At 34.9% G+C, this 23,080-nt stretch overlaps 1 protein-coding gene across 1 annotated transcript in view; it reads left to right on the forward strand.

The window, feature by feature from the left end:
- GPM6A (glycoprotein M6A) overlaps positions 1-23,080 on the forward strand; it is a 117,911-nt gene that overhangs the window by 89,163 nt on the left and 5,668 nt on the right. The window contains exons 3-6 of the mRNA XM_027676694.1: positions 3,790-3,946; positions 16,974-17,127; positions 19,195-19,271; positions 20,512-20,577. Of these exons, the coding sequence (XP_027532495.1) occupies positions 3,790-3,946; positions 16,974-17,127; positions 19,195-19,271; positions 20,512-20,577 (454 nt within the window). The remainder of the gene's footprint in view (positions 1-3,789; positions 3,947-16,973; positions 17,128-19,194; positions 19,272-20,511; positions 20,578-23,080) is intronic.

Consider the following 23,080-nt stretch of genomic DNA (forward strand, 5'->3'; position numbering starts at 1 on the left):
ATTTAACATCTGTAATATCTTAGTATCATGCTATATATTGGAGAAGTTATATTATAAATTCAGCGAGAGAAATGTGAATGCTGAAAAACTAGTCCCACAGTAATACTTAGTACTCTGGTGGGCTAGGCCAATGAAAACCTTTCCGATATAGAGCTTTTATCACTTGTTCGGGCTTAAGTGAACACATAATTTAAGTGAATAAAATGATTTTATGGACTGCATGAGAGCTGCGTGTCACAGGACAGACTGGTGTGGTCTTTTAATTGCTGTTAATTACAGCTAAATGTCCGCACTGCATTTCTATATTAACTAAATTAAAAAAGAAAAAATCCCTAGCAAGTACGTAGATTGTTCCAAAGCATTATTAGCACACTTTTCACAAAAACCTACTACACATAGACATGTTCGTTCAACAAATTGTCTTATTCCTTGCTGATTTATTTTATTTTTTAATCCTTGAATTTGCCAAAACACAATGAAAATACACAGTGGGAAATCTGCAACATTGATCTGACCCACTGAGAATGTTTTGACTCACCTCTGACTTTTCTCTGCTGTGATAGTCTACTCAGTACTCAGTTTCAACCTGCTCATTGAGAATTTAGCATTGATGGCTTCCATCAATACCTTCTGCCAGAAGAAGAAAGTGTTTTCTCTAGAGATATTTTAATATTCATCTTGTTGGATAGAATCCAGTTTCAGATTGATGAATTAGGGAATCTCCTTAATACGGAATAATTAATGAGCCAGCAGCAAAGACCTAAAAATTGAAAGATCAGCTTGATTTAAATCACAAATTGAAAACAGTGATGTTTGTGGTTTTAGCATTTCTTAACACAGTGTTGTGAGGAAAAGCAGATCCAGAATCTGTGGACCATCTGTCAGATTAATACAGTATGAAAAATATGGTTTAGATTATTCTATATTAAAAAAATTCAGGATGCTTTTCACAATTATTTTATGTTTAGCTCACCATTCATCTTATTCTAGTCAGCAATCTAGATTATCTTCATAATCTTAATTGTCTGACTTTTAGTAGAAAGTGACCTGAAATTCATAATTATATAGTACTAATGGGACTTCTGTGTTTAGTGACTAGGTATTCAAGATTTCTTTTTGTTCAACTTATTTAGAGTAGCTTTAGCCTTAACCTAATAGGTATGTTTCCAGTCTTGTCAGGAGTACAAAATTTATCTTTATCTCCTTTCTTTACTCCTTACCTACCTCTTTGCTTCCATTCCAGCCCACACATGTGTAAGCCCTGCTTGTCTTTTTCCTTTGTCCTTACCCATCTTGCCCATTGGCTTATGTTCATCACCCCTTCTGCCATTCCCTTCTACCTCCCTGGTTGCTCTTAAGCTCTGTCTGCAGCATTTGAGAATTTGCTGAAGCACAGATGGCAATTAATCTCCCTGAGTTCATCCAAAAAGAATCACGTTTTATTTTAAAGAAAGGCAATTTGCATTTTACAAGGTCTATTTTTTATTATCTATTAAAACTTAATTAGAAAATAAAAGTTTATGGGAACTGTATTGCATCCTGCAGAATAATTTGATAGCAAGGCTATCTTCAAAACTATGTATATACATATATAATGTTACTGTTGTAATATGTTTTCTTTAAATACAGCAGACACTAAACGTGGTTATATTGCAATACAATTCTATCTGGCTTTTAAAGAGGTAATTAAGTGATCATCTCACAATTTTTGTTTTTCTTTTTACTCTTTGCTATATCCAAGATCCTTTTGCCTTGGGATAAATCTCGCTATTTCATCTCATGTAGTCTGATCAGTAGAGATTTTACTACTTCTCTCTGTAATGTGTGTATGAGGAAGAAATTGATTTCTATATTTGGCTAGTGTATAGCTATATATATTTTTACCTTGGGGAAGGAAGTCTTAAGTGAAAGTTATTCCTGTAGATGCACATAAGGCTAAGGAAAAAGCAGAGATCTCTTAGTACAATTTTTGACACAAGCAGCTCAGTGGGAGACTCAGCACAGATGGTTTAAAGGGCTGTTGTAAGGACTGAAATAGTCTCTGGACTTCCTGAAAGTCTTAATTTCTTTAGGGCAATGATGACTTGTAACTGAGCACATGGGGGTCTGTCAGGAGCTGCTGCTAACAGAACTCCCATACTTCAACCACTGGTGAAGATCACAACTTTTTAAGACATATAACATAGGAATAGGAAGAGTTTTATGGAATAGTCACAAACTTGCTATTTGTTTTTGTGATTTTTTTTTATCAGTAATGACAAGAAGGGATTAAAACAGAGTTTTTCTGTTAAAAAAAAAAAAGTGTTGCGCTGGCTGAATTACTCTAAAATTAGGAAAATGGTATTTTTGCAATGTAATCAGGATTCACATGTATTAAAATAAATGTAATCTGCATCAGTTTATACTGTCTATAGTGTTAAATTTTTTTGCCATTTTAAATAGTTCATGTATATTAATTTACCCTAGTTTTCACTTGAGTATGAAAGAAAAAAGATGTAGAAAAAAAGCTGGAAGAGATTTGTTATTGGAATGTTAGGGAAAAACATATCCTGTCATTCCAAGACATTTACAGTACTCCCATCCCAAGTCAGGTCAGAAGTTAACTTGCATTGTTATATGACTAATGCAAGCTTAAGATACATTCAATAAAGTTGTAGACACAGTCATATGTCTGAAGTATCAACTATAAACATGGACCTGACTTTGAATCTTTTGAAAACCATTCAAACTCGATATTTTAATGAGTTTTTAACGGGTTTTTGAGCTTTGTTATTGTATTGTACACATACAATGAGTATTGAGAGTTGTCTTTTGGGTGATGATGAAAAGTATGCTCCTAAGAAAATGTTAATATTAAATATTATCTTTCGTAACAGTAAAAGTATTAATCTTTGTCTTAAGAAATATCCAGTGTGGGTAGTGGTTTGGTGCTTATCAAAATTAATCTGGCGGATCCTAATGGGTCTCTGCCATATTTTTTGTCTTATGTTGTTATGAGTTGTTGCTGGACAATATGACTGGAACTTAGTCATATCTTAAATCTGCACACTCTAGAGAGTTGCACAGCTCCTTCCATGTCATGTTGATAAACTGGAAATTTACTGTGGCTAGTTTTCAGAGAAATTCAAGTAAGAAGCTTTCAAACCTGCTGATCCAAGACAGTGGTTACTAGTTATGTTTCCAAGTTTAGACAAAACATTTAGGGCAGAGAGGTACTGCCATAAATCTTTTCAAAAACTCTGTTAATGAGAGAACATTTAAGAGGCAGAGTCTCCTTGAGCCAGTGTTTAGTTTTGACGCAATGCTGGACAGAACAACCACACAACCCAGGTAATGTTGTCTGTAATGGACTGAGCCTTTGAGGGCTCTGCGTGTTACACTGCAAGCCACCCTTCCATTTCTTCAGCTCTAGGTCTGTGAAATGATGTTTTACAGGCTCATTATAGAAGAATTCCAGACCATCTAATGTTATTTTTGTAAAAATATGATTCTGTTTTGAAGTTAGGGAGGTCTCTTTATGACTTTATTTTTCTGTTAGACAGTTTGTCCATTGGAGAATAATTTTTATGTTTAATTAAATTAAATGGCCCAGTGTTTCTTATATCAATGCTATTTTATTTCAAAGTTCACTCCTGTCCTCAGCTTCAACTGTCATTATGGCACATCAGCACTTAAGCTTACTCCAGTGTAAAAACTTTGAGGCTTAATGGGTCTGATTATCTCACCCTGAAATTTCAGAGTAAGCTTTAAATATTTATGCAGATAATTAATTTTTGCTGTTCTTTACAGGATTGACATCTTCAAGTATGTGATATATGGTGTAGCAGCTGCATTCTTTGTATATGGCATTTTGCTGATGGTGGAGGGATTCTTTACAACTGGTGCCATCAAGGATCTCTATGGGGATTTCAAAATCACTACTTGCGGCAGATGTGTCAGCGCCTGGGTAAGTGGTTAAGAAAGCTTTTGTACTTATGAAAATTTCAACATCTTTTGTATATTTTTAGTGCCTTGTGATGTTAATTTTTTTGTGTTTCTTTAATATTTTGTGATGCTTCAGTTTAGTGGTTAAAAATTATAGCAAAGCAGATCAGAACACTACAAATGTTCTCTGTATTGGTTAAACACTGAGTTAGGAGAAATTAATTCCACCAGTTGAATGGAAAAGCTTATTAGCTCAGCAACATAACCTGTTCTGGACAGAACTAAAACTGTATAATGCCTCCAGCTCTACTGGACAGGACATTTTTCTTACTAATATTTTCAGTTATTTTAGGAATCTTTCCTGTTCCTCTTTGGAACAAGCAGAGGCCTGTCATCAGGTTTTATTTTGTTTCTAAATGGCGAACAGCCCATTTTTACTTCTGTGTTAATCTGTGGTTTGAAGAGACCATTCGCTTATGACCTTGTAAAACCTAGATTCAAAAAATTATAATTTGTACTGGGAATTAAATGCAAGTTTGTCATACTAAAATTGGTGACTGTTTGACCTGGGATTATTTTAACATCTCTGTTCAATAGCAGGTAAGTAACTAACTTTTTTGGTATTTGATTCTTCTGCATCTAAGGCAAGAGGTCTGTGCATTTGGTAGCTGTTGAAGTTGGATATTTCTGCAAATACTATCAGTATCAAGAAATTATATTTGTGATGAAAAGTAAATGATTAAATACAGCCAAGTAGATCTTGGTGTTATGGTACATTTAATTTCTTGCTTTATTAACAACAAATGATATATAAAATAGTAGCAAGGTTTGGGTTTCCCATTGTACTACAACTGTCAATATTTATTAAACTGGAATACAGTCTAAGAACAAATATAAGCAGTAGATACTTCCAGTCATACAAAGACTATCAAACTAGTATTTTGGATATCCTGACATTTAAGCTTAAACTGAACAAAGATGATGTACACATTGTAAATTGGGGAATACAGCATGTATGCCATCCCTACACAAAAGCAACACACTCCACAGTAATCCAGTGTTTTCATCTTTTTTTCAGTTGTTCCTGTCAAGTGCCATTGTATGATTTTCGTACTTTGACTAAGATTGTTTTGAAACCTTTAAATTAATATATAAATAAAAACTGCAAACATTTTAAATAAAGAGTAGTTATTGCTTATACCAATACTGCTTTCATCTCTTGGAAAGAAATCTCTAATCTATATTCACTGAGAAGCTACTAAGCTAGTTCAAATTTTGTACAGAGCAGCAAAATTTTCAGAACATTATTTTTCTTCACAGCTCCCATGAATGCTTGTCCTCAATACTGCAGCAGAGAAGTGCTGCATCCTCTCGCAGTTTTGATGCCCTTGCAGTATTAACTGTAATTCTGTAGTATGTGTCTAGAAGAAATGAACAGTTAAACAACTATTGTATGGTTAATAATACTATTGTTATTAATGATTTTTTAAATTAATTCCTTCAGCATTTTGCTTTCCTTGTCAGTAATTTGCAATGTTTGTGTTTTACTTCAAGAAACCTTGGGTTGATTGTGCAGCTAACATTAAGGCTGTATACTGTTTATAATTGCAATTAAAATTAATCCATCAATTATTTTGAGTTAAATACATTCTTGTCATTCATGCTATTGAAAGGGGTTGGCAGATACTAGAAGTTGCAAGAAAGCTTCCTTGTATATCATTTTGAAATAGTAATTTTGTAATTATTAAAATCTAAGCGGTCAAAAACTAAACAGTTGGTTTCTTTTAGCAATACCTTCAAACTAATAGAAATGCACACACAGAATATTTGTAGTTTTGAAGAATTAAAATTATAAAAATGGTTCCACATCAAAAACACCTTTGTGAAAAAATGCAGTTGTATAATTTCACATCTTATTTGTTGATGTCTTTCCTGATAGCAATTTAGCATGATAAGATCTGAAAATTAAATCCTGCAGCTTTACCATTGTTACTAGTTCCTTCTCATTAATATTTTGCATGAACAAATTCTTTATGTCTGTGACTAAGCCTTTTATGAAGATGGAGACAAAAAAATCAATATAATATCTGAAGGAGGAAAAGTTTATTTTAACTTTGTGTGATAAGCTGTATTTCTTTATATGGAAATAAGAAAAGTAACATCTTTCTCTCCTTCTTAGAGATATATTCTTTGAAAAATAGGCTTTTAAGAACACCGATAGCCAACATCTGTAGGAACCTTTCATATGCTCTTCCTGACCTCCCTCCTTAGCTGTAGATAGCTCACTTTCTAGATCTACATGGGGAAAAGGAATTTTTTTTGCCTGAAGTAATGCAAAAAGAAATAGTTCAACCTAACCTTTCCAGTTACTGTATAGTTGATTAATCAGCCGATCTGAGCATTCAGAGGGTTAGCATCCAAGTCATGCCAGTGCTGCCATGGACTATAACTCTTATATCTGAGACAGTGCCTGTGAAAGTGACAGTGAAAAGTCTCATTGGCAACATTTGCAGAATTAATTTACTGTGAAAAGTAAAACAAAAGCAATAAAACAATGCCAGTCTCGTTTGAGGAGAGATGGCTTTTAGTCTTCATTTTTCAATGCCAGAACATGCTTTTAGAGTATTAAATAAACAGTTATATATAACTGTACTGCAGCATGATTAGTGAAGAATGGGAGACAGGCCTGAAGCCACCTGTAACACTGTTCACATGTTTGCAATTTAATACTCTCCCTATTTATATTCATCTAACTTGATCATGGAAACCCTCATTTACACCTTGCTTTAGAATATCTGTTTTAAAAGTCAAAATGAAAAATAAAAAAAAATTAAGAAAGAAACACAATGAGGATTTCTTCCTCATTTTATGCTATGAAATGGGAAAGAAGGATTGGAGTTTTTTATTTCATCAGAAAACACTGTATAAAGACTTCATCCTGACAGTTGTATTTCTATTTCTTTGTATCTTACTTTTTAAAAGAATCTGTGAAGGCTATAGGGAAAGATGTTTTATATTTTAAATTGCACTGACTTGTATTTCTTCTGTATCTTTCGTGTTTTGGAACTTTTTATTTTAATGACTGGAAAGAATTTTTCTGCCTTTGAAAATAATTTTGGCTACCTGAATACCTACGTGTTATTTGACCCATAGTTCATGAGTCCTTAAAACATGAATTTCCAAAAATATTTCCCAATTTTATTTTGCAAGAAAAAACATGGAGGCTGCACAAATGCACAAATGCTTTGAAAAACCACCTGTGAACTTGTCACTTTATCTTGTCCTTACCAAACCAGTTATTCTAGAGATAATAAAACTGCATCATATTGACATTTGATTCTTTGTGTAATAGGAGGAAGAGAGTTCAGTGCAGGCTCATCTGGCTTTCCCACTCAGAACAGATGCATTATTTCTGAATGCAAGAAATGAAGCTCTCATTTCTGGAAATTAGATACCATATCTGAATTATCTGGTGCAAAAATGCTGAGCTGACAGATAGGGAGGCCTTGCTTCTGATTGAATACTGCTCTATCTGAGGAATGCAGAATGCTTCATACCGCCATGCTTCTTCATTTATGAGAAATAAAGGACCTTCTCTCCAAGATAGCAGATGTACTTATGGGTCTAGAATCCTTTAATCCAATCAAATAAGGAAAGTGTCTAAAAACCACTTGTCCCCATACACATTAAGCAGTGTATGCCATAAGTAGTTTGAGACAGTGACATGGGAAATTGGGAAGGTGAGATTCATATGGTGCTCTGGCCTTTCAGACTGCCTAGTTGAAAATCAGAAACATCAATTATTGCCAGAAATCATCCACCCAGAAGCTAATGGTGAAGTCAACTTTAGAGGGAATATATTGTGACACAGATGTATACCATCTAACTAGGAATGTCACTAAGGTTGTCAAGAGAAAGGCCTATGCTCCTTCAGTAGTTAAAGGAGAGAGGGTTAGACAGACATTCTCAAATAAGCTGGATTTTTCTGCTAGTGACTGTCCTATTTTCTGCAAAGACCATGTCATGGTTTGAGAGCCCCAAAATCCAATTCTCGAGTCCTAGCCCCCCTCCCACATCTCAACCCAGTGTGAGATGTGTTTTCCAGACACCACACAAGACTCAAAATGGGGGGAAGGGAATATATATATTACAATGACTGTACAACATAAATAGTATAATACATCATATACAATCTTAACTATCTCTACCATGACAAAACAGTATTTACAATGGATCAAATCTCTTCTCCCTTCCAAATAAAAGTCCAGGAGGGAAGAAGGAAAAGATCCTTTCCACTCTCAGAGCAGTAGTGTCTTCAGGGCAGCAGCCTATCTCACTTCATGCAGCAGTTGTTGCTGGATCTCTGCCAGTAAACATGAGGGGGGTATCCAAGCCCCTCGGCCATTCGACTCCAAGCGAGGGTCTTCTCTTCCATGGGCTGTGTTTACTGGGACAAAGGTCACTTCACCACGTCATACCACGAAGCGCAGGGGTCTTCGTGACAGTCCCTATCTTCAGGGGATTCAAGCTCCCCTTGCAGAGCTTCTGTGCTCTGCTCTCAAGCTGGCTGCTGGCTTAGCTTAGCGGCAGCAGCGAGGGGGGAGGCCAAGGTCACCCCCTCCACATTCCTTCCTAGCTCAGCTCTCAGGACGACTGAGCTTCTTAGCTCCCCTTTCTGCAGTGCATGCTGCATTTTAGGACTTCCATTCAGTAGGAGTCCATCCTGTCCATTTTAGGAGGGATCTCAAAGGTGTTTTGGGGGTTGGTTGCAGTCCTTACCCCAAACTCTCTCTCTGTAGTGGCTTAGTCCTGCTCTCTGCTGCTGGCTCTCTCTCTCGGCTCTCTCAGACAACTCTGTGTCTTCCTGCTAGGCTGCATGCTTGTTTGCTGCTTCTTCAGTTCTTATCTGTTGGCTCTCTGCCACCTTCCCTCGGTCAGTGCTGTTCTTGCTGCTGCTTCTGCTGCTTACAGCGGAGAAACATCCCCCAGCTCGTAGCTACAGGTACTTAGCCCAGTTTAACACTGTTCCAGGTCCCTGCAGCCCCCCAGCTGGGGGCTGGGGGGGCAGAGCCCCCCAAGGGGCTCTTGCCCCTGCTCCTCGTGGCTTTACAACATGGCTACTTTTCTCTTCAACTACAACAACTACTACTACAACTACTTTCTTTTCCGGTCTGGGTGATGTGTTTATATTTTGCAGAAGCGCTCATTGGCTCAAACCCCAAGGGTCACCACCCCCTGGGGGTTTACCATTTTATAACTTCAGGGGCAAAACTGTTTTACCACCACCACAGACCATAACCCTCAAGTCTTTAAAGTTATGTCCTTTGTATTAAGCGCATAAATCAACTATCTTAATTTAGTTGAATGTATCCTGCTTGGTCCCTTTAATTGGAGTTTAGATGAATAACATTTGCTGTCTAAACACTGCTGGAGTTAGTAGATAAAATAAAACATACTAGCAATTTTATAGACTTTTGGAAGTCATTTTATCCCTGGATAAGATGACTAACACTAACCAGTGTTAGAATTTTTCTGGAGGACTGGGTTCCTTGCAATCTTCTGCACTTGTTCTTGAAATAGGAAGGACAAGCCCTAGTAATACTTCAGAATTCAGCTGAGTAGTTGAGAGAAACATCTTTATGCCATTGCTCTTCCAGCTACATTGTTAATATACATACGATTACTTAAAAAGAAGAAAGAATGCAAGGGTTTTTTTTTCTCTATTTGTTATACTTTGAGAATCTTTTTGCAGTGAGCTCAGAAATTATTTTATTATATATTTCTGCTTTTGTTCTGCCTTACTTCTTTAATCTGTCTGGGATTTTTTGTTTTTCTTTATTGTATACTTACACATTTTCTCACACTTATAAAATCATACTTTCATCTGATCATTCCTCTTCTCGCATAACTTGCCATATGATGTATATTCAGTCCTTTTGTGGACTGCAGTGTTCATTACTTCCTTTAATAGAGGAGTGTGGCAGACATTATAATATGCCTTACCAGTAGCTTCTCTTGGTCTTGCTGCTTGCTGACAGAAATGGCATTGTTGGTGATAAACCAGACAAAAGGTTTTTGCTTCAGATTGTGCTGCGTGTCTTGCACATCAAGGGCAGATTTTTTTCTTGGCTTGTAAACTTAGTCAATAAGAATCTTTTGTTAATGAAACTGTTTTCTGAAAAGGTGCTGCCATCCATTTCTAAAGTGTGCTTGACAGTGGGAGCTGTTACACTTTCTCCATGGGCTTTACCTTTCTATTATGGATCATCATATTTTGTTCAAGATGATAGCTTTATTTCCCTTATGTTCAAATAATCCTTCTCAGTTTTAACTTGAATGCTTCATCAGATGATCACTGTTTTCCCTGATTCTTTTTTGTACCTTTCTACCTTGTTATTTTTCATTGCATCTAGACATCTTACTCTCTTTATACTTATTTAAACTTTTGAATTTCAGTGACATTATCATAAATTCATTATTTTTTTGGTGCAAGATGTAATCATTATCTATTATCCAATGGTTTCTAGCCTGCTTGTTTTGCAGTTCTCCCACTTAAAGTTACTGTCTACAAAATCCATTGAAACTCTAAACAGTTCTTTGTTCATATGAACTACATCTTCCTATTCATGTGTTATAAATTCATACTTATCTTTGTAAATATTTTTTGGCATTGATTGCCCAGGAAGGAGGTTTTGCAGTCCGGATGTAAACCATAAGCTACCCAGAGCGGTTACATTTTGCTTAAGACTTTTTAAAGGTCACATTTTTAGAATTCCTTGGCTGATTACTTTTATTGACTTTCAATGCTTGGCAAGACAGGAAATGAGAAAGAAAGGTCCCTGCCCCTTCATTCTCTCATAGGCTTCTCAAAACCCATTAAGAATATATAAGGAAAGAGCTCATGTTCATATTTTTGACAGCCAAGGATAAACTTTGAGTGACACATCTGTTTAGAGAAGTTATAAGTGTTATTTCTGCTTTCTAGTTTAAGCTTCACTGTCTTGTTTCCAAGTACAAACCATGCAAACTTCCTGAACAAAAATGTCAATCTTGGCAATGTGACAAATGTAAACCATTAGTATAGTGCAGTCTTTTCCCAGCTGAGTGCTATATCTTCTGTGTATAGAAAACTTCGCACCACTGAAGACCACTACAGTATGAATCAGGATTTTTTAAATATGCTATCAATTATTTGGAAACAAAATACCTGGAAAATTTACTACTGGGACCAGCCTACATTGGCAGGGAGTAGGTTATGATGAAACTGATTTTTCATATTTTATGTCTTTGAATTGAATAGTTGTGTGGCCATAGTGTGCAGATCCCATGAAGAAGGAGTATTTATGGAAGATATCTACTACACATTTTTAAAAAAGCAATTTTAAAGCCAGATTATTTATCTGTAATTACATTTAGATACAAAGCCAATAGCTTAGCTATATTGCCAGACAGTGTTACAAAAACACCACCAAAAAGAAAACCAAAATGAGGAGGATAACTTTCAGAATGTGAAATATATGCATTTTGAGAAAAAGTAATTCCTGTCTGGAAGATTGCAAAATTAAATAGCAAGTTCTGATTTTGTTAAGCAGCCGTAAAGATCCAAAGATAAATTTCTGTAGGGCTCCAGAAGCCTGTTGGACTACAAAAATTACACTGTTGCCTGAAGAACATATAAAATAACTAATGCTAACAACTTTAAGCAACGCAATGCTACAAAACCATCACCATTTTAAAGAAAATTCAGAAATAAAAGAGAAATTAGACTACTTGGTTTTTCAGGAAGTACCTGACAGACAAATTATATGTTCTTCAGGGAAAAATCTAGTCTTGCCTTAAGCCATCTTCTTCAAACTGATATTTCATGGATTTTTTTTACAAAACATTTCAAAAAGTGAATCAATTTGTTAGAAAATCTTCTCTTATTTCTGAGGTGACAGTGGAAATCTTCTTTCCCACTGCTACCAACAAATCAACAGTGTAAATGAGAAAGTAACCCAGCTTTTTATGTGCATCTAAATTGTTAGAAAGCAATAGACATAATGCATGGAATATTTTAACCCTGAACTACAAATTTAAAGGAAATTTTAGAAAAATGTATGCACAGATGAAAAAGCAGAAATTAACTGTGAGAATTGCTCCTAGTTTTCACAAAATCAGTTTTTCTTCCATCTAAACTATTTGTAGAAGGGAAATATTTAAAAAACCCTTACCAAAACTGTTCCATAAAATGGAATTTCAATTTTCTGGCATTTAATAACTTTCTGATAATAGATTTTAGCTATCAAAGGAATGTCACTCTTTGATAGTATTTAGTATATGGATGAAACCCAAGAAGCCTATGAAAAGAAATTTTGTCCAATATTGACTTTTTTTTTTCTCTTGAAGCAATTGACTTGAATGCAAACCAAAAAGAATCAACCACATGACAGTAATAGAATACCATGAAATCTATCCATGTTTCAACAAGACTCTTGGAGCTGTGCCTGGGAGTATAATATGTTAGAGAGAGAGAGGGATGAACATGTTTTGTAGAGACAATAATAAATGCCCAACAAGTGATTGTTAGCAATGAGAGTGATATTATAGACCAAGCAGAAAAGACTTTGTAAGTGTGTATTTTCTGTGATTTACAGTGCATTATAGTGGTAATATCAGAACAACAGTCTCTTCCAGCAACATTGTATGTAAAAAGCAATAATTTGAAATTTTGCTTCATCTTGTACTTCTCTTGATGAATGAGGCAGGTATTTGGAGATGCTAGTTAGCACAGAAATTAGAATGTCAGAGACCATTTTCTTGTAAGTTAGTCAACAGTCTTTCTTAAACATATTTAGATTTTATACTGTGTGTGTAAGAAGGGGGTCTGTGCATACCAAGAGAGATTGATTAGGATGGCAAAGGATGATTGTAACATTGATATATCAATGAGTTTAAAGACATCCGTATAATTTTTTCAGTGTCTGATTTATTTGGATTTAAATAAATCATAGTATTGTTGGTTCATTTTCAACTAAGCAGCAAAGGCTGTTTTAGCTTCTGCATTGTTAAAATATTTTCCAGAGGAATTCAGAAAGTTTCCTACTTGCTCTCTTTCATATTTGCATTATGGGGAATTCCACATTTAAGATGATGTTGCAAAAAAACATTGGGAAGAAGTTAAAGTATTTATGTAGAGATCATTCTTTAAAAATGCAAAAAATTATGAAAGTCTGCTGGATGAATTCTGAACCTATCAAAAGTGAGAACTAAACACTTGCAGTGTAATAATACAGATGATGAACAGGAACAAAATATCTAATCTTTATACTAATCTGTCATAAAAGTTTATTGATAAAAGGAGGTTACTTAGTCTGGACTGTGGATGTAAGGTACTAGTCTGAACCCTACATTTTAAAAAATTGAATGCAAATAAACTATAGACCTGATATAGGAATACGTGTTAGTACTTTTAAATCTGACTTCCTGTAAACTGAAGAAAGAACCGTGCACTCTATCAGTACAACTTCATCAAGAGAAATTTCAGCATTTGAGAAAATACGTAGCAACTGCAATGAATAATTTAAAAAGAGTATGTAAATGTGTTTATGCAGAATGCTCATAGGGTAAGGAGACAGTAGCAATAACTCAGAGGAACTTCTTCTAGGAAAAATGAACAAGACTGAGGCAGAAGGCTTGAAAGCCAAGGTCACTTACGAACTTGAAGCTGGGCAAAGTGCTAAAGTTAAAAACTTTTTGTTAGTATTAAAATCAAATATATGGGCAATCGAAAGTGAATGAGATGTTTGAGAGACAGGGCAATTCAGGAGGAAATTGAAAAGCTCTTTCCATTCATGCTCTGAGTGGCCATCAAATGGTACACAGGGCCTTGCTCTGACATGCAGCTGGGGAAATGCACCCAGAAACACAACCACACAATGCACTGTGGAGGTCAGCTGCTCTGCTTCCCAGTATTACATAAGAGAAAGCCAGGCTAACCCTGGGCTCATCTTAGGTGATGTCCAGCACTGACAGGGTTTCATAACAAAGCACAGTAGGCTTTGGGCAGGATGGAGGTACATGATCTCTTCAGATGCAGTTTTGATTTCTAGCAAAAACTGTCAAAAGGAATTTCTGAGGCTGTGAAGAGATTTGGAAGGAACCTCTTAGATCATCTAGCTGGAAGTAAACATTTTGTGTGTGTGTGTGAGTGAGCATAGGATAATAAATCTAGATGAAATATAAACGCAACAATGTGTACATCTTTTTACGAGAGCTCATGTCAGGGAGTTCATGTAAAATAAATATATGATTAGATTGAGAGGAAGTGTAAAAGTAAGTACTGAGGGGTTTGGAACAAGGGTAAAATTACATGACAACATGAGTTTTCTGGAATTAAATTTTATTTGGGCACTCCTTAATATGTTGTTATGTTTCTGTATTATTTTCCTTGTAAGCAGTAGTGTCTTCATAAAATAAAATGAATGAAGTTTAATTTGTTTCCATTTCAATCCATGTCTCTCTGTAGTAACAGTACCTTCTAGATATGATTTCACTGTCTCTATCCCTAGGGTCACTGAAGCCATCATACAATGTTTCTTCAGGGTTATTAAAATATTTATAACAAAACTAAAACAAGAACAGTGTTTGAAATTTAATGAATGTGCTTTTCATGGGACAAGTACCCATAAATTAGAAAGAAGGAAGGAAAAATAAAGCAGTAACTGAAATCTTGATCTTATTAACATAGATAGGATTTGGGTAATGTTTTCTGTGGAAACAGGAATTAAACCAGCTATGACCACCATGAAAGCTGTTGTGCTGCATACATACCATTTCAGAATACACTTTGAAATATCTACTTCCTGACATTAGTCTGTTTTTGTAAAAAGAAATCTTTCCAGAAGGTTCATGATTTGCCTACTTTAATAATTCATAACTCAGGAAAGCCATTACTGGCACTGAAAGGTTTACATAATCTGGCAAGAAGGTTTTGCCAGCCTTGGTGTTGGTGCAAGAATATAACCACTACAGAGGTTAAAGATTTGTTTGTTCAAATAATTATTCACTTTAGCAATTTTTTTGTCTATGTGAACTGAGTATCAAATAGTGAACTTTTATCTTCATGATTTAGTAGATGAATTTCACTATCACTTCCAGTTTATTTTGGGTTTTCTTAGAATGAAAATCAAACTGATCAGAGAAAGTAATTTTCACTATAAACACAATAGATAGCATACTAAAGCACAAACTATGATACCTCTTTAAGATGCTGTTTCAGAAATCTTCAGCTTGTCACATAGCAGAATGCTACTTCAAAGGAGAAAGATCCCTTTGAATCTCAGGAGATTGAGTTCTGAATTTAATTCCTGGAGTGAACAGACTCTTAAACATTCCTTATAAGTTCTCTAGAGCAAAGACGGAAGATTGTAATAGCAGAGAAAATTATCTAAAAAAAGACTTTAGTCTTTCCAGTGTTTTGGTTTTTTGTTTGTTTTTTTTTAATAATTTACAATTTCATTCAATTCTAACAAGAATTTATAAATGTGCAAAATTAACCTTTTTCTTACTGTCCTTGCAGCAGGAAGTATATTACTGCCCAGATCACATTTCTGTGGTTTGCTTTACTGATATCAGTGGTTGCAGCTTCCAGGCATAGCTCATGTCTACCAAGTGGTTTAACTTGAAGTTTTGTATTTTAGTTACTCAAAACAAAGGAATTTTCTGTATTTTTTCCCTCTGTCTTCTTGGTTTTATGCCATGAAATTTAACATACAATTGGTCACTGGCTTTTCAGTTGGAAGTGACTGAAAGAGGAAAACTGAAGTTCTTCTTTTTCTAAAATATGTTTTTAAAATGAAATCATCACTTGAGCCACTTTTTTTCTGACAACCAATCAGATTCTTTTTTTAAAAAAGAATCCCTTCCACAAACAAGCAGGCAATTCTCTCTGAGAAGGCAGCTATCATCTGACAGTTTTCTCCTGCTATTATTTTGTGCCCAAGGCAGATTTTTTTAGAGGCTAATAAGCTCTAGTTTTTTCCCCACTTTGCTATACCAATGCTTTGTATTATCTCAGCAGGCTTCCTAAGTAAGCAAAGCTACAGGGAATTTTATCCTTACTACAGATCAGAAAGTAAAAAGATATTAAATAGGAATTTTAATTCTCATCGTAAGGCTGATCTTTTTCCTCCATTTGGTGATGATCACACAATAGGAGGATTCTCAAATCTGTGTGGAGCCCAGTCATAAAAACAGTTATTACATTTCAGTAGTGTAACTAATATAAAAGATTTAGGACTTCGTTAAATTATTATGGATGTGCTACACTGGGAGATATACTAAATTTATTAAATATTACTTATTTCACGAATTCTAGAAGAAGGCTCAAAAGTAAGGCTTCAGACTTACTTGTTTTTGACAAACTCATAGAATATAAGCTAGGTTGCTGGTTTTACTTTTAAAATACTTCTAAAATATAGGCAAATAAGAATTTAAAGTCTGTACTAGGCAGTCTTCTTTCTTATTTCTTGCTCCTGTCATAGAAAAAAATGCGTGCAATTCTTTAGCTTGATAATAAACTGAGATGTAGCACTTTAGTCAAAAATTCATAGCCCTGAAGAGAATCTACACTTCTAAGTAATTTTCCAAGTACTTATTTGTAAGTGAGTGCCTGAGAATGAACCAGAAGATGTTTCATTAGCTTTAACACTGTAATATGGAGAGGAAAAAGAAAACAGTAAAAGAACAATAACAAAACAAACAAAAACAAAGAGCATGTACAGAACAGTACTTATTTGTGTTGACTATATGCCCTGCAATAGATGAAATAGAATTTCCATTATATCAAGCAAATAAGACACAAAAAGTCTACTCTAAGATACTGTGTATTTGTTATCGACTTTACTATCACTTTCTCTCTTTAATCAGTTGGCTTTCTGGTAAGGACAGAAACTGACAAAACCAGTCAGAAATGCATTTGCTATTTCTCTGTGGTTCCTTTTTATGCAATGGAGTATCAGTTAAGTTCTGACTTACCACTGGTTTTGTTTTTCCCTTTTCTACTGCAGTTTATTATGCTGACATACATCTTTATGTTGGCCTGGCTTGGCGTTACAGCTTTCACTTCTCTGCCTGTTTACATGTACTTCAACCTGTGGACCATTTGCCGAAATGCCACTGTAGTGGATGGAGTTAATCTCTGCTTGGATCTTCGCCAGTATGGTATGTGAATGAAGAACACTGAATATAAAGCAAGATTTAACAAAATTGTTAAGCCTCTCTTTCTATCCTTTTACCTACTAGTCAAGGCACTATATTAGAGATGAACTGCATTTCCAGACTTGATAAAATTGAGTCAGCCTTGTCCATCTTCCCAGAGTACTGAAAATTTGGTTTGGGGCGTCTCTTTAGCGTCTTCTTTTGAAATTGCTGGAACTTGCCTAAAATGCTTAATTAATCATTTATCTAAAGAATGACTCTTAAATCTTGTGGTAGGACACTGACTTGGAGATGTGAGGTCCTTGGGTATTATCCGTCTCTGCAGAGGTGAACTGGGACAGGACAAGAGTCATTGCTTTCAAAAATTTTGATGAGGAATGGCAATACAAATTGTAACAGTCTAAGAGGCCGGTAGGGAGAGAGAGAGAGAGAGAGAGAGAGAGAGAGAGGGAGAGAATGAGAGAGAGAGAGTGGGGCTAAAACCTGAATGGTGGAGGTCAGAATAGTGTGAGGAATATACACATACATGTGTTTTGAGGGGATGGGAAAGGGATTCGGAATCTTAAAAAGTCTGAGAATTCTTGTGTGGGTAATGGTGATTCAATTCCTCTCTTCCACAAGACTGATTTAATTCTAGATGTTCTGGCCTCGATGGTTCCTCTACCCACAGAACTTTGGGTAATCTTACTATCATTAAACAGTTGCCTTTCTTTCGTTGCCTTGGTCTAATATAAAATCACAGTAGATTTTAATCGTTATTTTGGTATATAAAAGACTGTGTTGATTTGACATGAAACAGTTTCATTCACAGTAAACATTCCAATTAACTTGAAATAAAATATTTGACATTATTGCTTTCATGAGAGGGAAAAAAGTTGGGTTTTTTTATTTATTGGGGTTTTTTTCCTACACTGCATGACAGGTGAGTTGAGAAAGCCATTATCTGTATAGGTCCCATCAAGAGTATTATTTTTTATTTTGTAATATTCATGCCTATTTTTTTATTAGTTGTACTTAAAATGTGTATAGAACACTATCGTATAAAGTGGGTATTATGTGAATGTACCTGTTTTCTGTAGATTCAGTGCAAAACCCACTGATTATTAACAGGAAAGAACAGTACATTTTTCATGATAATTGAGTTATTATGGTTTTCTTCAGGCTAGTCTTTATTATCTGGACATTAACTAAAGGAAGCAAGGTAGCAGATTCTACTTATTCTTGCTGATAGAGAAATTATCATTACAATAAAGTATATATTTGGGTAATGCTATTTTATAACTTGTGAAAGAAGCTTTGTACCTGATCAACATGTCTGAAAAAAATATGTAGCAAATTTCTCCACATGAGGGTAGAGAATGTGAACATGGTAAGTGTATATACTGATAAAAATGAAGAATTAAGGTATTTTAAAAAATGCCTGAAAAATTATTACTCACATATTTTTTTACTAGGGCTTTTACTAAATAGATGATGTGGTAGCTCTGTGGTTGAAATTATCATAGAATCCTAAAATATTTTGTATTGGAAGAGACCTTAAAAATCATCTAGTTCCAACCCTCAGCCATGGGCAGGGACACCTTCCTCTAGATCAGGTTCCTCAGGACTCCATCTGATCTGACCTTCAAGACTTCCAGGATTAGGTCATACAGACTTCTCAGGGAAACATGGTCCAGTGCCTCAACACCCTTATGATAAGGAATTTCTTCCCTACATCTAATCTAAACTCTACCCTCTTTCAGCTTAAGCCCTTACCCCTTGTTCTATTACCACATGCCCTTGTCTAAAGTCATTCTCTGTCTCTCTTGTCGGCCCCTTTTAGTTACTGCAAGGCTGCTCTAAGGTCTCCCCAGAGCCTTCTCTTCTCCAGGCTGTACAATCCCAAGTGTCTCAGCCTGTCTTCACAGGAGAGTTGCTCCATACCCCTGATTGTCAACAAAAATCAGATTTTGAATGTTAAAATAAGTTCTGCAAAGAAGCCTAGAATTTGTATTTCTTAGCTTTTCTCATATGAAGTAAGTATATATATAGTAGGAATACTAAATAATGTGAATATTTATTCTTCTTCAGGTATTGTAACTATTGGGGAGGAAAAGAAGGTTTGCACCTCATCAGAAAGTTTCATCAAGATGTGCGACTCTAATGAGGTGAATAAGTATGATAATATTTTTGGTAAATCCGTAATGTATGTTATAGTAGGAAGGAGCTGATGTGTGTTTTCTTATTGTTAATATTCTAATTAAACCTATGGTGATGAATAAAATCACAGTGAAAACTACAGTCTTTTGCCAAATACCAAATTTAGTCAGTGCAATTTCTCCAACCATTTGTTTTCTAAAAACACTTATGGCTTGTTTGTTTGGGGTTTTTTAATTCCATTATCATGTACTTTGTTACTGAGATGTTTTTGAAAGCTAACACACCTGCTGCACAATGAATAATCTTTATATTGAATCACTGATTGAAGATCTTATGATTACAGTTGTGACAGGAGAGTAAAGATTTGAAATGGATTTGGCCAAACCTTGTAGTGTGTTAGGGTGGTAACAGTACACTTTTCTTTATAGTTTTTCCCTTGGGCAAATGCCACCTGTTTCAGTGCAGCTGAGGTTTCTTGTTTGTTTTTAAATTATAAAAATGAAGGAGGGACAAAACAAAATTACGTCTACCTAAAACAAAGAGAGGCTAAAATGTTGATTCCTCTGAAGTCAAAGGGTGCTTTGCTAGATGTTTCACTGGGTCTTACTGTGTTTGAACAAATCTTTGAGTGGAGGTGCACAATCTGCCCTTATAATTTTTGGCATCTAATACAATGCAACTCTTCCAGTGCAGTTGACTCTCTGTGGCTGCTGTGTAAACCAAGTCACCAAAATTAAAAACAAATGTAATCATTTGATTTAGGGTGAGGTGAGGAAGGTGGTTAATTTGGATTATGCAAGTAACCTGGTTTATATTATATCACTATGAACAAATTCGATCAGCAAATTTGGGAGTAAAGTAGATCAGCATATGAAGATGGAAAGCTATTGTTAAAAAGGGGAAAGTGGGTTTTCCTTAGGCTGACTCTGACACTAGAGAAACCACCACAAACATAAATCTGGTGAGGTAGTATTCTTACAAAAAAATAAATGTTTAGTGTTTATTTTTAAATAGTTTTCTTAATATTTTATTATTTAAATGCTATGTTTTTAAATAGAGTAATGCTTTTTCCCCAATATGAGTATTGTAACAAAAACAAGCATCATGTAGTGATGTACATGTTAATTTCTTTGACATAGTATTCCTAGTCAGGCACCAGGTAGGTAATTATTTGCACTGTGTTATTCTGATTTTTGTTCAGTTTCTGTTTGGTGTGCAACCATGAAAGTCCCTTTGTCTCCTTTGCAGCTAAATATGACGTTCCACTTGTTCATTGTGGCACTTGCTGGAGCTGGAGCAGCAGTCATTGCTATGGTAAGCTGACCAATACTCTACTCCTCATCTGAATTGCTAATACATTCTGATTCTGACTGAGGATCAGCTGTTCCATTTCCATACTATCACTAAATGCTATTACTAAAATATAATTCTGTAATTTAATAGTCTTTATCTTTTTCTTTTTTTTAATATATTGATGATTTCCCTTTGAAGTAGAATATCATGATTAGTTTTTTAAATAAAAATCCACCTGTAAGTACATGCTAAGAATTTTTATTATTCTCTTGCTGTGTTCATACAAGTGTTTGAATTCACGTGTCTGCCTCATGACCATAGCATTATACTTTTATGATCTGTGATGCTATTTTAGGAGCAGAATATTTTTATCAGTTCTGTGAATATATGTGAATGTCGTGGTTTTTTTCTGTCAAGTCTAATTTTTGTACTTCTTTATAATGAAGATTACTTTAAATTTGATGACATTTTGTCAATGAGAATGTTCCACTGACAAAAAAGTGTAAGAGCTATTACCCTGCTCTTCTGCCTTTTGTCTGCTGTGTCTGCTTAAACATAAAGATATTTTTAGACTCGTGATTCTGTACCACTGTAGCTTTGTATTATGCACACTGGAATGGAAAATGAAAAATAACTATTACGTGGTACTGATGCATTCATAAGAAAAGTGTTAATGGTGGTGATTACTATATACTACTTATACTAGTAATTTTCTTTTGAATCCTAGGGCCATGTTTTTTTTGTTATCCTCAGAATTACATTTATAAAAAGGGACAGTCAGAGAATATTCAATGAATCTAGTGTTCCTGTCGTATTATTGATTCTTTTTTGTTCTTCCTTTTTTTCAGTATTATGTGACAGCCTGCCAATATAGCAAAGATAGCGAAATTAAAAATAAATATTTCAATGTAATTTTTGTTTCAAGACCACAAATAATAATTATGTTAGTAGAATAGATTTCATATTAATAATTTAATTGATTTTCCAATCTGAGATTTGTCTCATTACAGCTGCAAAAATGGTGACCACATAGCTATTATTATAATATATCATTAGTGTCAGGAAAGTTTATCCAAGAGATCATTAGTTTTCCATTGCATTATTGTTTTGAATTATATCAGTGGTAATTATCAAATACTATTTTATTCAGATAAAAATTCTGCATTTCAGAGAAGAGTTTTGAGTCAGAATAGCCACCAAAAGATATTCAGTGAAAAGGAACACATCCTCAGTGAAAGAAAATTAAGTAGTACATTGAGCCACACAGTTTAAATACATGATACTTTCAATGAAGTTTTAAAAAACACCCTTCAAAGCTCACCATGTCAAAGATGCCATAGATGTGCTACACAAAGAACAAATCCCCTAGGAATTCACTTTGATGGTGCATATTTATTCACATATTTTTTAAGTGTTACCCATACCTAGGTGTGCTTTCTATTGGATTCTGTGACTGCACAGAGTGGCCACAATAACATTGTTTCAACAACAATATAAATTAATGTTCTAAGTGCTACTAAGTTGTGTAGTGTCCCAATGCTGGTAAATACAAGCTTTATTTAATTTTTGCAACTGTGTTATATATATTTCAATTTTGTAATTATATTTTTTGCTTTTAACTCATCATTGTGGTCTGTTAGGTACCTGATGAAGACTAGCACATTTCACTCTTTGATGGTGATAATTTCTAAATCCAGCATACCAGGCCACATTTATGGATTGAGTAGTGTGCTTCACACTTGACAGAGTAGCCCAATGACAAGGGACAGGACATGAGGGAAAATTCAGAATTTTGTGATTGGACATGCAGATATTAACAGGTTCTTCTTTTAGGGAAGTTTGCTTTCCCGAGGAAAAAGTAATTTAAAGGAGAAAAAATGAATTTTTGTCCTAAATATCTCATCTAGGAAGAAGAAAAAAATCCTTTTTTTCCCCCCAATATCCACACTCAAATTAGTAGATGGAGGTAATGTATCAGCAGTGGGCTAGGGCACAGAACAAAGTGTGCAGAAGCTGTTTAAGTAAGTGGAGAATGAATGCCTTTCACTATATATGCTGTTGCAAGAATAATCACAAATATGAATTGATAATGTTTCTGTATATCCAGAACAGCAGCAGATCTCCATGTCTGTGAAATTCAACAAGACTTAACAGAACAATGAGATTAAAATACCAATCCTTTACAAATAAGAAAGCTTGTGAAATTAATACCGTCTTAAAACATTTCTTGCAATCAGTTACTTTAAACCAGAATAAGTCCATCTGACTAAAGTGGTGAGTGTATTGTATTTATGGCCAGCTGTTAGTAGTAGTGCATCATCAGTGAGACTGCTGAATAACCGAGTTGGTAAAATCTGCTCTCTGAAATGACATTTTAATTCATGACATCAATATACTCCGCTATATCCTCACTTCTGGATTTATAGACATTTGCAAGTGCCAGATTATTTGATATTTGAAGATTTCTTGAACTCTTTAATGCCAATATGATTCTACGAAATTCACCAAAGAACCAGCTTGTTCA

Source organism: Neopelma chrysocephalum, unplaced genomic scaffold, assembly GCF_003984885.1.
Source record: "Neopelma chrysocephalum unplaced genomic scaffold, ASM398488v2 Primary Assembly neopelma1_42, whole genome shotgun sequence".
In the NCBI taxonomy this organism is placed as follows: Eukaryota; Metazoa; Chordata; class Aves; order Passeriformes; family Pipridae; genus Neopelma; species Neopelma chrysocephalum.